Below are 16511 nucleotides of genomic sequence, written 5' to 3'. Positions count from 1 at the left end.
TAATGTGGAAATTAAATTTAAAAAAAATGTGAACACTTTACATTAGTTCATATTCCACAGCATCCACTTATTAAAATGTTTTAAAATATATGAACAATTAAACATGAAAATGTTAGGTATGTATCTCTTCAGGGATTTAATCAAGATGTATCTATTTCAGTAACCCATTCCAGGAAATTAATCCAGCCTTGGCCTCCTCTGCCCACACTGTTTGGTGTGAAGAGCTCCAGGGGCCTCTGATGATGCTGCATCAAAGATTTTCCACATGGGCTGGCTGCTAACTCAAGGGAGAAACTTTACCAGTCGATGTGTGCGATGAATGTTCTGACATACCCTTGCCCTTTCTGTGCTGTCTTACTTGTTAGAAGATGACTGTGAGATTTCAAACAGTTGGAGAGCTGAAATTGAATCTGAAGTTTACAAATGGCTCTAGGTTGGGATTTCCAAAGGAACATGAAGTTAGGAGGCAGCCAGCTTCCATTAATTACCAGGAGATCTTATGCATGATTCTGCTGATTTATTCAGGACAACCCAAAGTTTCGGTTTAAGTGAGATGATTGATTCAGTGGCTAGAATGTTAGGGTGGGTTTGGGATATTGGGTTCAACACCCTGGCCCTCTAATATGCTTTTTTCTAAGAGCTTATGTAGGACAATCAATTTCTTTGTGTTTCATTCCCACTTAAAGAGATCATAGTACATCTTTATTTCACAAGAAGTGTTGGGAGAATAAGAGTTTAAACTGCTCATACAGGGTAATGGGGGAACTGAGGCGTGTCTGAGAACTCAGGTTTTGGGCTCATTGGCGTTCAGATCTGCCACTCACTTTTTGGGTTGCTCTTTAATTGATACAATAAAGGTAAAATACATAAACAACATTTCCTTTATCCTGGGAATTATGAAGCAATATTATACTGAGTATTATACTGACTAGGATGGTCTTACTCTAAACCTGAGAGCAAGTTATCAGTGTGATAATACAGAGTGTTTTTAGATCTTTTCTGATTTGATGTTGCACAAACAGTTTCTAACAGAGTTTTGGGTTTTAATGGTGTACTCAGCAGTGTTTTATTTGTGTACTTCATTCATAAAAGCTTAATGCAGAAGATTTAATCCTTACTTATTAGGTGGCCCAGAGAAGCTATAGAACCTACATCCTTGAAGATGCTCAAACTCAGAGCAATTTGCCTTCTGATGAAGTGATTGGGACACTTCCAGAGATCCTTTCCAGCATGAATTACTCTTGTGATTCTATACCTTAATTTTGATAAAATTGTGATATCACTATTTGTTTCTCTACTACTTCAGATGGCATCCAACAGACATCCTGCAATCAAAGATTTTCTCTAGAGCAATGACATTGTCAAGTTCAGAGAACACTCTGTGCTATTCCCTAAGAAAATTGAAGGCTGCCACTGGCTGAACTTAAATTCATTGAAATTAACCTTCCAAGAAAACTTTTCATTTTTGACATTTGTTTCCTTTAGGTGCGAAATATTCCTCTCTAGTTTGATTAGCTCTAAAAATGTGGAACCTTGTGCCGACAGAAGTCACAATAGTGACTAGGCATTGGTTTTGCTGAACAGTCTATGGGCTTTTTGTGAAATTGGAGACTTTTTGGAGTTTTATTGTAATTCTTTAAAACGAATTGGCTGGATGGTTTTAATAAGATTAAACTCATCTTCTTGCCACAAGTTACTGTTTAAGAAGAACAGATTTTCTCATAAACAAAATACTCTTGAAGCTGTATGTAAAGTTGCAACATACGCCTGATCCTCAGAAGTACTTAGTTCCCCCTTGTGGCATCAGAAGGCAGGGACACACAGTTATTTAGCATCTCTGAAATACAGGATAGGCCACTATGCAGTCTTGCATGTCTTGCATTCCACATGAGACTTTCAGATGCGCAAGGAATGCAGTATCAGGTCTGTCACTTATGGTATTTTCTGTGCCATCTGCTTGTGAACTAATGACGTGATATTTTAGGGATTAGCAGCATGAAGAGCTAATGTATATATTAGATCTGTATATTGCTGCAGATCTGGATTGCTCTGGGTTTTCTTCTTCAGCAGATAGGAAAAAGGAACCAACAGAGTCTCATCATTATGCAAAATATTTCAGTGCTGCAATTAACAGCAGCTATAATTTAAGCCCATATTTAACATCAAAGGCGGTGGGGATAGAATTAGGATTTATATTAGTTATAATTCTGCCAAGGCTTCAGTGAGTTTGATTGCTAGAATTCCTCTTTTGCATTAGCCATCTTAAATCTGCCGAACAGCTCTCTTCCATGCCTGGGTATGAGTGAGCTGTACTTGCCTCACATAATCATCTCACAATTCATGGAAATGCCAACACTGAGTGTTACATAAAAGTTCCAGAAGGCTTTGTTTCTGCTCTTCTTCGAAACAGCTGCCAAATTATGTTATAATTATCATCCAGTTTCAGCAGGGAGTATTAAAATGACAGTCTACTTGTGAGCTGGAACCACATCATGGTAGCTGGGAAAGGAGACAACTAAATGTTGGTGGGGAAATTTCCAACCCACTCAGCCAGAAATGCACATCTACTCAGTCTGTTGAGCTCTGCATTTCACCATGAACATTATTTACTTAGTCCATTAAAGAAGACAATGTTATAACTTGCTCTGAATCCTGTAAGACACTTATTAAAGGAAAGACTTGCTCTTAGAAATTTTCAGACTTAAGAAAATTTGCTAATATTATGAATTATATAGATGATTATTCATATTATAAATGAAAGAATTGAGTAAAAGCCATTATTTAGCATTGTAACAGAGCTTTAAGGTAATCAAACAGCAAGACTGGCCATTGTTTTGTCTGTAGGAAATACAGACATTCACAAATGTGGCAAAGTATTATTGTCTTGTATATATTAAGAAATAATAAGCAACGTGTTCATGATTCACAAGGAAGACCTCCAGGCCTGTGGCCCATGTTGTCAGGGGACTGTGACTTGTGACAGTGTCAGAGTTGGGATTAGACCCTTCTCTTCTATCTCACAGTTGCCTTAGATTTCATGAAAGATAAATCTTCTTAAAGGAGAGTTACATTTTAAGCCATAAATACTTTCTGACGATGCATGCTGTAGCCTAGTACTTAATTTTGTAAAATCACACACAAATTTATTCCATGATTTAAGCTATGTGTCAACTCCTCTAAATTTTTGTTCTCATATTCTCAGGGTTGGGACTTAATATAGGTTATTTTTAGCTGTCTTGTTAGCATTGCTTTTTCTCAAGGATCAGAGAATTAAGCAGAAATAAAACTCAATGAAATCAGTACAGTTAAGCCTTAAAAGATGTCATATTGTTTAAGATCTTCAAAACTGCATCTGGTGATTCAGCATGGTCAAGTATGATGATGGAAAACCTAAACAAAATTTTAAAAGCAGCTTTTTCCCCCTAAGTTGTTTTGTTAAAAATTTTTTTTCTCCCTTCTTCCAGACACAGTTTCAACATTATGAGTGGTTGAAAATCACAAAGTGCCTTCTTTACAATGGAAATGTAACAATACCACATGACCAAAACATCTGTACATTGCAAGATTTCTCAGCAATCCAGTGTGTGAACTTCATGTATGGGGAATTGTTAATGGCTGAAACAATATAAAAAATGTACAAACACACGCTGAGTGCCAAGTGCTTGTTGGACGAGGTAATTGGAAGAGTCAGTCCAAGGTTGCCTTTGGTCTAATGCTGTTTATGCCTTCACCAGAGACTGGAATTCTGTCAAGGAAGAAAATAAGAAAGGCAGGGAGTAAAACTAGGTGCAAGTGGTTTTAAACATCTTTAGAAAAGATAGATAAAAATGACTTAAACTCCTAGCCATGGAGGGCTCCCAAAGTTATTATAACACTGCACAACCTACTGCTAAACTGAGATTCTGGGGGCGTAACAGATTTTTCACTCCTTAAAAAAAGTAAGTGCAGAGAGGAGTGCGTCTGTAAATTCATATTTGTGGGAAATCCTGACTTAAAGGTAAACTATCTTTAACCCATTACAAACTCTGATAATAGCCAAGGAAGCAGAGAGTTAATTAGGTCGAGCCTGTAGCTTTCAATATGAGGGATTTTTTTGGTTTTGTTATTCCACAATTAAAGATAACAGTAGTGATGTGATTTCAGAATGGGAGATTCAATGGTTAAGGGCTAAGATCTGCATAATATAATGCCCTATTTGGGGCTTATAAACAGAAGCTGCAAAATCTGCTGCTAAAGCAAATTCCTCCAACAGTGTATCTCTCTCCCCTCCCAAACTCTGGCTAAGATTAGCACGTGTGTCTGTTAGAGTTATTGCCACCTGTCCTAGTTCAGCTGAGACAGCCCCGTTTTCAGTGACTTCATCTCTAATACATGATGCATAATGTCCTATTTTCCTTTGCTGCAATTTCTAAAAGAAATATCCTGGCCAGTTCACATCATCCCTGTGAGGTTTTCTTTAGGAATTGGATTTAGTTTCTCATAGAGGGACTGCCTAGTGAAATTTGCACTGATCAAGTAACTCTCCAGCACAAAATTCTGTGCTGCATTGCAGCAGTTCTAGCTTTGAAAAACAACACCAGTCTGATTTTACTTTGTTGAATTGACCACTTAGTAATATTGGCCAGTGGTTGATAGTGGTAAATGAAGAAATAAATTTGTTTAGGTGGAAGTGTGTTTTAAAATGAAAGCATTATATGGCCAGAAGTGCAGAGCATCCACTGCCAAAATGGAAATTCAAATAATAGGTGTTCAAGATGTTTTAAAAATCTGGCACATTGGGTCTATGGATCAAACCCATGGCAGAATTGACCCCCAAGCTGTTATTATTGATTGGAAGAACAGGCTCTATACTGGGCCTAAATATGCTATTGCTGCAACAGAGACCAAATGGGAATAAAGCTATGAAAATAAAGGAGTATTCGCTAGTATAAAAATTGTGGAGAAATTACCAGGCCAGAGTACTTGGATGTATTCTTCATGACACAGTTTAAATTCAGTCCTAAATGCGTGCATTTTAAAACACAAATTTTATGAAGTTTCCAAAAGTCTCACCTTCCACTCCAATTTTGCCATCACCATCAGAATCACCTGCAGCCAGAAAAGCCTTGGTCTCCGCAGAGGTGAGGACTCTGGCACTTGAAGAGAAATTCTTCAGAAACAGCCTGAAATAGAAGAGGATAGAGTACTGTGCTTCAGTTTTATTTTCTGAAATATCCTTGGCATATTTGTATTTCTGGTTTTCTGAAACCCATGCCAAAACCCCCATAAGGTAGTGCCTGCTCTTACTATCTGAGGAAATCCACACAGATTCAAGGAAAGACAAAGAACTATGTTTTATTTTTAAAATAACAGCAAGTTTCTTCTAGGACACCAAGTGAGTTCAAAGGTTTACATTTTTAAAAGAAATAATCAGCTGAACAGTACTTACTGAAGCTCTTCTTCTTCAATGAAACCACTCTTGTCCTGATCAAGGATTCCAAAAACTTTCTTTATCTGATCAGGGCTTTTGCTGGATAAACCAACCGTGGAGAAGAAAGACTTGTAGTTGAAAGAATCATCAGCTGAAAGAAACATAAGTAGTTTAAATTGTTTTCCCTTGAAGTTGCTCCTACTGTATGTATTCCTTCAGAATGTGTATGTCTTTTCTTAAGCATCAGCCTGCTCCTCTTTCCCTTGTTTCCCAGTGTAGCAGAAAAGAAGATGCAGTGGATAATTTCCCTTTCTAACCACTCTGTGCCTGTGGTGATATATCCTTTTAGCCAGTTTGAAGTTTTCTGCTACAATGCACATTCTGCTAAAGCATGCTTTATTAAAAATAACAAACACTATTAATATTTATTATTAACACACAATTAATAATAAATATTTAGAGTGTGCCACTGTGTTTTACAGACCAACTCTTAAAATTTTTACTTCATTTTCACGTAGTCCTTACTTTGGTGAAGAATTTGGTAGAAAAGTAAGTAATTCACAGTCAAAATAACTCCTGAGCATTTGGAAAATTGGCTTGATCTTGCCAAGGAACTCTTGAGAGAACTGAGACTGGTCATTACTTCAGAAATGACATTTTGATTCTGCAAGCTGAGGGTTTTTTTTTTGACATTTGGAAGGAAAAGGCGAACTATTGACAAAAATTGACAGAGTTTAGAGTTAAGCCAGCCCTAACTGAAACCGTGGCCTTTTAATTGCAGTTCTGTGTTTTGGGGAATGTTACCCAGCAAGTAACCATTTGTGAGACATTCTGAATTCAAGGGGCTACACTGTAATGTAGCTAGAAAGAGATCTCACGGGGAAGGAATCTAAGGGGAAAATGATAGGCATGTCATCTTAAGACATAAAAATGATATGCATCTTCTGGCTGCAGAGAGACCATTCCTTACCCTGGCAGCTGGAGAGAGCAGATTCAATATCTTTAGCAGAAAGGATGTCAGTGATGGCCATTGTTGAACTGTAAAATAAATTAAATGTGAGCTACTTAGTCATTAAAATGACTTCTCTACCTCTTTCATGGTTCTATTTGAAGTTGCTGCTGTGACAGTATATGATAGGGGAGACATTATTCATTTAATTGTAAGCGGAGCGTACTGTAACAGATGTCTGCAGCAGGTGCTTCCACTTAAAGCTGGGTAATGAGGGAGGAATTCTGCATGCCGGAGTGTGGGGCCTCAGGAAGATCTGATGCCTGTACTGCACTGGGACAGCAAATCAAAGGTGTCTAGCCCACAAAACTTGATGACTTCTGTGTAGGTTTGCCTGGAGGTGGATTATTACTCAATTAAAATTGGCATATATTTACAGCATACATAAAAATTATGGCTTAGTGTGTGGTCTAGGACTATATCTGGGATAAATGTTTTTGGAATTTAGAAAATCTAGTATTATTATCAATAAATGTAGTGATCTTTTCAAAGAATGAAAATAGTAGTATAGGATAAGTAATAATAATTTTACTCATTTCAAGGAAATATAAATTTGGAGAGTAAGTTCCTCCTTTGTTTAGTTGCAACAATAAACATAACTACACTATAAATTTGGCTTGCTGGGCTGCTGCATCATTAAAAGACTACATTTCATGATAGCTTTATAACAAAGTTTTCTTAGGTATGCTGTGTGTGTGTGGGTTGTTTGTTTGTTTTTAATTCCATGTAGGTGATAATAAACCAGATTTTTGTCCAGGTTTTGGCATTTCAGTATATTGATGTGCTTAGAACAGAGGTATTGAGACTTAATATTCATTCCTAGTAGAGTGAAGGAGGGATTTTCTTCTGATACAGCAGCATTTGACAAAAGATACTTTTTGTCCCATTCAGCCACCAACAGCTGCAGTAGTTTGCCAATGTAATATGTATCACTTAAGAAAATGCTACCAGGTCTGAATTTCTAGTCAATTTTTTGTGTGAACATACAATACATTTTTACAGTTTGGTAAACTGCACACAGCAGTGCGGACTGGTTACAATTTAAAACTTACGACATTACTGTAAAGTAGCTTCATATTAATGAAAGGAGGGGAACTAAGGCATAGATAAGTTATTCTTGAAACCCATAAGAGAACAGAAGTATATTTTCATGAATCCCTAACTGATCTTCAACAACATCATTCTTTTGTCTAAGCATGGAAAGCAGCATTCATGAGAAAGAAACCAGTGCTGGTAACCATTTATAGTCTGTGTGCTGGTTTGAGATCTACACACAGGTTTAAACTTTGCATAAAATATGAAATGGCTGCCTCTTTACCCACTGGTTTGCAGCAGAGAAAATAGTCAATCATTTCAGTTCCTTTATGAGTATCTCAGAAGGTGTAAGGAGACAATGGGACAAAATCATGCTGATGACAATGGGTACTTCTCCAGCTAAGGCACATGAGTTACTTTTGTTCTGCTAGCAATTATTTTGTCCCAGCGGCTTCTTGTGTAAAGTACTCCCCCCTCTCAGCACTAGGCAAGATAATTTGGAGCTCTGCCATTTACCTAATTCTCACTGCTGACAGGATTAAAAATGGGGAAGAGTTGAAGGAAAACCTAAAAATTGCAGCATTTTTCACAAGGGGCATCGTTCCTGTCTTTTTCCATCCTGTGATCTGAATGCTGATTCTGTTCTATGTTAGCTTGTAAAGATACGACATACTGGCATCTGATATAAGAACAGATATTTTAATTGCATAGGTGCTTTCCATTTAGGGAGCATTTTGCTTTTGTGTTTCTTTTTCTGAAAGCAGAGGATCTAATCAGCTTACCTTTGTGGTCTTCTTGACTGGATAAGGAAGCAGTCTGGTTGGAAGGAACGTACTTGCTGTGTGTCTCCAGCAGAGCTGAGCTTGCATATATATACTTTAAGTTGTATACCATATACAGATTTTAGATTTCAGCGTCACGAAGCGGGAATGGTGTCAAATGAACTTGCCTAACTAATCATCTTGCACTATTTTTATCTCAAGAGAATACATATGATATTTGCAAACGAAACAAGATGAGTGGCCAGATAGGTGAAAAGGACAGAGTCATATTAAATTTCTTCTGATTTAAGCAGAAAATACTAAGTCTCCATATGATGTAGGGCAGGAGAAAACCCACTATCTGATATGCTTGATACAAGGAGTCAGATGAAATGAAGCACTACTAACTTCTGAAAAGATACCTTTAATGAATGTTTTAATGTGATAACTTGTTATGTGTAGATGCTACATGTGATTAAGTTTCATCATTGGATGATGAAAAAAATATTTTAAAATATCCTGCTCAAATATTGTTTGTGTAGCAAACCATTTAGGGAAAATAATAGTCGTGTTGTCTCCCAGAATGTCTGGTCTGTTGTTTTGAAAAAAACCCTAACACACAGTGAATTTGTTGCTACAGGAGGTAAAATAATATTATGTCAATCCATTGGAACAGTTGGTTGGGGGAGGGTATTTTGTCTGGTATGTTTCCAGGGAAAATCTTACAATTCTGCAAGGTTCTGACATCCTGTTTAGTCGCATGTATATGAAGCAAAGCGGTTGTGATCTACCCAGCTGTCTCTGAGACAAAAGCCCCTGAGCCCTGCATGAAATAACTTTGCTTTCAGAATAGAGAGAAAAATTTTGATAGCAGCATCACTGCAGGAAACAGTATGTGAAGAGTGTCTTTGCAATTTTGTAGCCTACCTTCTGATCTGTTTTAGACAAGTGATTATTTTTTCTCATGTTTTGGCCAGTGCTGTTTCCAAGTGTTCCTTTGTGCTAGTAACATTTTTTTTTTTTAACTAGCACAGAAACAATTTGATCATCTCAGTTTTCTTTCACGAATGTTGTAGCCTAACTGGGTGAGGAGCCTGTCAGCTTGGCTCTCACTTGTGGCTTGAGGCAGCAGAACAGCAAAAGACAAGTCATATGGATGACAGCACAAGGTAGTGTTACGGCCAGGGGTAAGGGATGGCAAGGGATGACAGCGCAATTGGCATCACAGCTTGAGGTGGTGGCACAGTAAGAGGTGACAGTGCAGAGGCTTGTCTCATTGTCAGAGAGTATCAAGGCATCTTTTTTTCAAAGCATTTCTCTGTAAGGTGGAAGAGAAACCTAGCCAAACACTGAAGCCAATGACTAATAAATCATCATGTGAGGCAGAAAAAGTGACAAATGAGGTACCTATGAGACCTTAATGCACCCAGCATTGACAGCAGCTGATGAAAAAGCAACAAAAGACTATTGCAAAAGATACCGTGTATGGTAGGGGTATTACTTCACTTACTGCATCTAAACATAAGAAAAATTATTGCTAGAAGTTTGGGTTTTTCTTTTTACAAATCCTGCATGTTTGTCCTCCATGAAAAAGTTTCAGACACAGATAATTCTTGTGAGGGAAAGTACCATTGGTTAAGAATGACTGTGGAAGATTGCAGCTTTCCCAGTTTTCTGAATGGGTTGTTGACCAGCTGACGCTGAAAAGTTTCAAGAAGAATTTGCTGGATAGATATTTAATACTGGCTGCTGTTGCCACTGGTGACATCTGGTAGAAAGGATACAAATATCACTTACCCCCCTCAAACTCTCCCAGGAAATTACTTTTATTCTACATGAGAACAAACTTCTTCTCTTTTGTGCACACACCACCCTTTTCTCCCCCTCCAATTCGGAAAATTGCCTACATAGTGCCAACAACTGATGTGAAGTAAGTAGAGGGTCCAACATAAAAACTGATGGCATGATATGACCTAATGAAGCTAAGTTAAGAGGAAGGCCAAATTCTGCTGAAACTCTTGGACCGCAGGAGTCTACATGGGAATTTGGTCTCTGGTGTCTGTTTCAGAGAATGCATTTGATTTTAGATGCAATGGCTTCTCATTTTGCCCAGAGCTAATTCCACATATGTTAACCCCTCGCCCCCACTCTTCCCTTTAAAAATAGCATTGATTGCTGTTATTTCCCTTAATGCCTGTGGACTGTTGCCATTAGTTTGAACTTTTGTATGTGAATCACATAAGGATGCAGTCTTTAAAAGTGTGCTTTGTTTTCTAAGAGGCTTCAACAAGATGATTCCTTCTGTTCTCTGAAATTTTAAGAATAAAGCATGAACATCAAATGATTTATGGCTCTAGTCTGTTGAGCTGCATTCAGACCAGCAAATTTTGGAGTCACTTTTGCAGTGAGATTGGAGGCACTAGAGATCCAGAACACGTGCACTGGCTGGCAGGATGAAATGCACAAGGATCATGTAACTCTATTTACAACCAGCCTCCAGCAACCATTTTATTTTCAAGCCCTACATTAGAGATTGCAAAAACATCTGTCTGGTCATTTTTACTTTCTTAAATCAAATACTGTTAGTAACTTTTCAGCTGCCATCCAACTTGGCAGGGAGAGGAACTGGGGAAGCATTAAAATGTAAGGAGAATATATCCCTTTGAGATTGTCAGGTTACTGCTAAAAGCGATTTTAAACCCTGGGACTTGAGCATTTCACTTTGCCTTCCAGAGGACTCTTTAATGGAATGCTCCTCTATTGTTATTTTATTCCTATATTTTAGGTCATCATAAGTTCTCTGGCTGTTCTACAATATATTCTTGGCATTCTTCTTCAAGTGCTGACATGAATCATGTGTGCAGTAGAATAACAAAAATACACTAAACAGTTGTGAATGCCTACTTTAATTTAAATAAGTGTGATTTCCTGCCCTTGTATATACCTGAGATCACTTTCCCTGAATTCTTATGATAAACTTATCCATAGTCATCAGTCAAGGAACAGAAATCACCTTATATAATATGTTTAACCTATAGTTAAATGACATTTGAATAGGGAAAGTGGAATGTTCATTCAGCTTTAATTTGCTTTGGGAATGTATGAGATGAAAGAAATGGTATGAATGTAATTTAGTGTAATTGTATTAATGCATCATGCTTCTGTCATTTGAGGAACGTAACTCTTGAGGTGATCTGGAAATATTTGTGAGTGGTTTTAAGTTTATATTACTTAACCTAATATCTACAAATACATATATATTAACTCCCCCCAGTAAAATGCTGAAAAAGGAAAATGCTAGAACAGTTGCTATGGAGTGAGGAAGCTGTACATGGTAATTACACCAAATAACATTGTTTTATTTTTGAAAACTTTAATGAATCACAAAAAGTAAGTAATTCATTCTTCAGCTGCTATCATTCTTGTATGAAGTGGCTTCAACCTCTGGGGTAGATTTTCAGAGATTCTAAGAATTTACAATGTAACTTTTCAACTTTAAAGTTGAAAGGTGTCCTTCAAAGTGCTAATGTACAAATTTTTTCAGTCATAATTTTCTTAGATGTGTAAAATATAATTTTTAAGCCAGTTGGATTTTTTACATAAATCAGACAATTTCTGGTTCTGCATATCTGAAACTTGTAAGAGAGAGTTTCAATTCTGATTCCCAAATTTGAAAGGAGTATGGTCCAGATGTGAAATCTATGTCATTTCTCTAGCTGTAGCTTGAGATTTTTGTTTCTGAATTCAAACTTTACAGTTCACTTCCATTTCTGTTTCTTGTTCATGCATTGATGCAGAAAGAAAAGGCTTTTTTTCCTCCAGAAATAAATTCACATAAATAAATTTTGAAATTACAGATTCCTGAGACATTTAAATCAGATACAATCATTCATAAATGGACAAAATACTTGAATCTCCAGATAACTCTATTCATACTTTACAAATTACATGCAGCAAGTGTCAGAAAGCCTGCAGAATAAATAATTTGCCTGCTTTAATTCTGAAGCAAAAAGCTTACAATTTTTGGAAATGTCCTAATAAAATTGCCAGTAAAAAGGTATGTGTAGGATAATAATGTTTTTTTGAGTAGAAAATAAAATCAGGTCTGTCAAGGCGATCTTCTCTAGCTAAGTTGGAAGTGAAGATACACGCTGGAAACAAGTTCTATTCAGTATTTGATCTACTATATTCTGTTCTTGAGCTCTGTTCTTCAAGTCCAGTCTGATAACATCCCTAAAGAGGGTCCCTGTTACAGGATTTGTAACATTAGTCTGCATGTTTACACTGTATAGCCCAATGCAGTCCTGCTCTGTGACTGTGGTTTATAAGCACTATAAATAATCATCAGTTGCATCAGGCTTTCAAATATAGCTATGTTTGAAATGAACTCAGACGTTTTTGAGCCTGTCTGTATATTCTTGTATAGTCCTTATCATACTGTGTAAACAGTGTATCCCACTATAAACAGAAACAACTCCTTGCAGTTATGTAATTGCAGGAGCGTGAAATAAGAATTGGGTCATTATTCATGCATATACTAATCTAGTACTGATATTGCTGAATAGAGCAGCGCCTTTGATTTTTTCTGGTAGAGTTGCTTGTCAAGGATATATATATATATTTCAAGGGTATATGGGTTTCAAAAAACCCAAATGCTAACTGACATAAAGTCGACTCTTTGAGTCCTGTGTACAAAGCCCATACACAATCTGATTTGTAGGTGCCTGGTGAGGTGTGACTTAACTCCCTCCTCCTCCATTTACTGAGGTCCAGAAACCATCAAAACTCATCACAGCTCCAGTCCAGGCTGTGTGCTTGCACTTCTTTTCTATGGAAACTAGAGCGTGATAAGGGGCTGATGTGTGTTTGGGTATTGTCCCAATGTGGAGTTCATGTCTCCAGGGCATGCACCCAGGCTCAGGAACTCAGAAGCATTCCTTCGTCCCTCATTAGACATTGCCAACAACACTGACAATAATTAGAGTGAGGGCTACAGAAAAGTAAGCCGAATTAATATGGAAATTGGTACTAGAGACATAACGGCATCAGATATGAAAGCATAAAGTCTTTACAAACAAGAATTCATTGAGTGTTTGAGAGATAGGCCTGGTTTAATCAAATGGTGCATCAATGAAGTGATTCCACTGTTCAAATGTTTGAAGGGTCAGTGGGATGAGAAGACAGAAGCGGGTATTGTTCTTCCTATACAGTGCTCCTGGGTAATACTAGTGTCCAGATAGTCCAGTGATTTCAAGCTTTATTGTATAGTATAGAACCATACAGACAGAAAATGTAAGTTCTTATTATTCATTGATGGACAAACTGCATTATATTCACCATGGACCCTGTTAGCAAATTGCTGTAGTCAGGTGTAAAGTAAATCACTTCAGATCTGTTGCTCTGAAAGAAAAAATACATTTACTGTATTCTAGTGATAAATTCACATAGCAGTCTTTCCTTGAATTGTAATGTCTTCCACCCGAGCTGAATTATAGCACTGCTTGCACTTTATTAAAAGGGTACATTTTAAAAGGAATTTTACTAACCTGGAAACTTCAGGAGGAAAAGGCTAGGTGAATTCATTCATCAGTGACCTGGATAAAGGGACTGAGCCCACCCTCAGCAGGTTCGCTGATGATACCAAACTGGGAGGAGTGGCTGATACACCAGGAGGCTGCGCTGCCGTTCAGTGAGACCTGGGCAGGCTGGAGAGCTGGGTGGAGAAGGAACCTCATGAAGTTCATGAACAAAGGCAAGTGTTGGGTCCTGCACCTGGGGAGGAACCATCCCACACACCAGCCAGTGCAGGCTGGGGCTGAGCTGCTGGGGGCAGCTCTGCGGAGAAGGGCCTGGCAAGTGCTGGTGGGCAGCACGTTGCCCATGGGCCAGCAGCGTGCCCGTGTGGCCCAGAAGGCCAGTGGTGTCCCGGGGTGCACGAGGAGGAGCGTGGCCAGCAGGACGAGGGAGGGGATCCCCCCCCTCTGCTCTGCCCTGGTGAGGCCGCATCTGGAGTGCGGTGTCCGGTGCTGGGCTCCCCAGGTCAGGAGAGACAGGGAGCTGCTGGAGAGGGGCCAGCGGGGGCTGCGGAGGTGATGGGGGGCCCGGAGCATCTCCCCTGTGAGGGGAGGCTGAGGGAGCTGGGCCTGTTCAGCCCGGAGCAGGGAAGGCTGAGGGGAGCTTCTCAAGGTCTACAAACACCTTAAGGGCAGGTGCCAGGAGGACGGGGCCGGGCTCTTTTCGGTGGTGCCCAGCGGCAGGACAAGGGCAACGGGCACAAGGTGCGGCACTGGAAGCTCCACCTGAACACGAGGCAGAACTCCTTTCCCTGGAGGGTGCCGGAGCACGGGCACAGGCTGCCCGCAGAGGCTGCGCTGTCTCCTCCTCTGGAGACGTTCAGAACCCGCCTGGATGTGGCTCTGTGTGACCTGCCCCAGGCGACCCTGCTGTGGCGGGGGCTGGGCTGGATGATCCCCAGAGGTCCCTTCCACCCCCGACCTTCTGTGATTCTGTGATTCTCTAGGGCAGGAGGCCTGTCTCCTCTTAACAAGAATTCAAGTCTGGCTGTGACTGGTTAGCTGTTACAGCAGAAAATGTCCTTGAACTGTTACAAAACTGACCATGAGCTCTTGCTCACACAAGACAAGGCCTGCCAACTGTAGATGTAGAGATGCTTGACTGCATCTGTTATTCTCTGAGATAACTCGCAGAGTAGCATTATAACACATGGACAACAAATAGGTGATTCTTGGATCAATCTTACAATTTTTGAAGGATTTGACTCATTATTTTTTAACTTTTGCATTTGAATATACTGTGTAGCGACCTCCAGATCTGAAAATCCAGAAAGTGAGAGCAGAAGATATCTTGCTGATTCCTGAATTCTCCATATTGGCTTGACCTTTTCTGAGTAGAGGTGGCTGGAAGCAGGTGTTAAGCAGGATATATGCTTAACTGCTTTGCTGAACTCAAAAAGTAAGACCATTTTGCAAATGTATTGTTTGTGCTACACAATGCTGAACTGGGCTGTACAAGCTGTAGTTCTGGGCAAAATTTGGCACTCATCATTTTTGCTGGAATGTTAATTACTTCTGTGCACAATGCAATGTTACTGAAATCTGATTATCATATGAAATGTGAAGCCTTTACTAAGCAGTGCTTCAAAGGTTGTATCTCAGAATACCATGGTAAGGTAATTCCAGAATACCAAATCCCAGCTATTTCCTGAAAGTTACAGCTATATAAAACTTTGTTGAAAAATGCATGCTAATCTGTGCAGATCTTTCCTATCACATAACCTTATAATTGATGGTGTCATCAACAGCAGAGACAGCCATTTAAATTATGAATGCTTCTGGTTATGAATGATGGAAATTTTTGTCACAGGAATTAAAAGTGTATGCATTATTAGAACTAATAGAAGAATTCAAGTCATGCTTTGGAGAAAAGTACAAAGTTAGACATGGTTTAATGTCCATGAATATTGGGGTAACCAAGCATATTTTTTTATTAAATATGTAGGTATTACAAAACAGAGAAGCTTCCATTGAATAACGTTTGGAAGTCGTTTTAAGCCTTGTCGAAGTTGGGATATAAGGCCACATCCCTTAAATTACAATATCTATGAGCAGTTATGTCAGTGCCGTGCCTTTATGGATGCAGGCAGCTGAAATGATCAGCTTAATCTTTCTCAGTCTGTTCCATTTTGACGTAGCTAGTCTAGGGAGTCTAGGGAGCTTTCTGATGAGCAGTGGCTTTGATGGGTCTGAGGGAGAGTGACTTCCTATGTAGGGGTGACCTGCGGATCTGGGGTGTTTGCTTGAACACCTACGATCAGCCTTATTTTCAGAACACACTGCTATTTAGACCCTGGGTATATGGACAGCATCTAGCTAACTGTTATTAACAAAACAAAGAAAAATATGAGAACTCATCCTCTGCCAATATGGCCAGCAGTTCATCTTCCAAAAGGAGGATTTCTTTTGGGAAAGTAGAATTGGATTTCACCCACTCTTTAAACTAGAAGTATGAAAAACACAATCTGATAATCAGGCATCACTTTCACTGTGTCTTGGTGTCCTCATTCTGCCAGTTCTTCAGCAACCTCCTAGAGTTTTCCAAGGAAAACTGTGTAAACAACAATGGCAAAAATAGCAAGACAGCTATTAGAGAAAAAAAACCAATCAGTAAAATGGAAAATAAAAGTGCAATCTTTAGAAGTTAAAATGCTGTAACCCCTTTCCACAATTGCTTTTATGCTATATTGAAGGAAACATCCATAAACCTCCTGGAGGCTGTA

General features: G+C 38.9%; 1 protein-coding gene across 2 annotated transcripts; it reads right to left on the bottom strand.

Moving 5' to 3' along the window:
* Positions 1–3438: 3438 nt before the first annotated feature.
* On the bottom strand, positions 3439–8310 carry LOC308062576 (parvalbumin, thymic). Of its 2 annotated transcripts, XM_080384262.1 has the most exons (5): positions 8237–8310; positions 6381–6448; positions 5429–5561; positions 5053–5162; positions 3439–3745 (listed from the first exon to the last, which is right to left on the bottom strand). In XM_080384262.1, exons 2-5 carry the CDS (start codon positions 6439–6441, stop codon positions 3720–3722), a joined length of 330 nt encoding a protein of 109 aa, XP_080240388.1. In that variant the 5' UTR covers positions 6442–6448; positions 8237–8310; the 3' UTR covers positions 3439–3719. The 2 variants fall into 2 exon arrangements, with proteins under 2 accessions (XP_080240388.1, XP_080240387.1); XM_080384261.1 differs by having other exon boundaries at positions 3439–5162.
* Positions 8311–16511: the final 8201 nt, after the last annotated feature.

Source organism: Falco punctatus (genome assembly GCF_963210335.1).
Source record: "Falco punctatus genome assembly, chromosome: 4".
NCBI classification, from domain to species: Eukaryota; Metazoa; Chordata; class Aves; order Falconiformes; family Falconidae; genus Falco; species Falco punctatus.
This window is presented reverse-complemented; position numbering and strand designations above follow the sequence as displayed.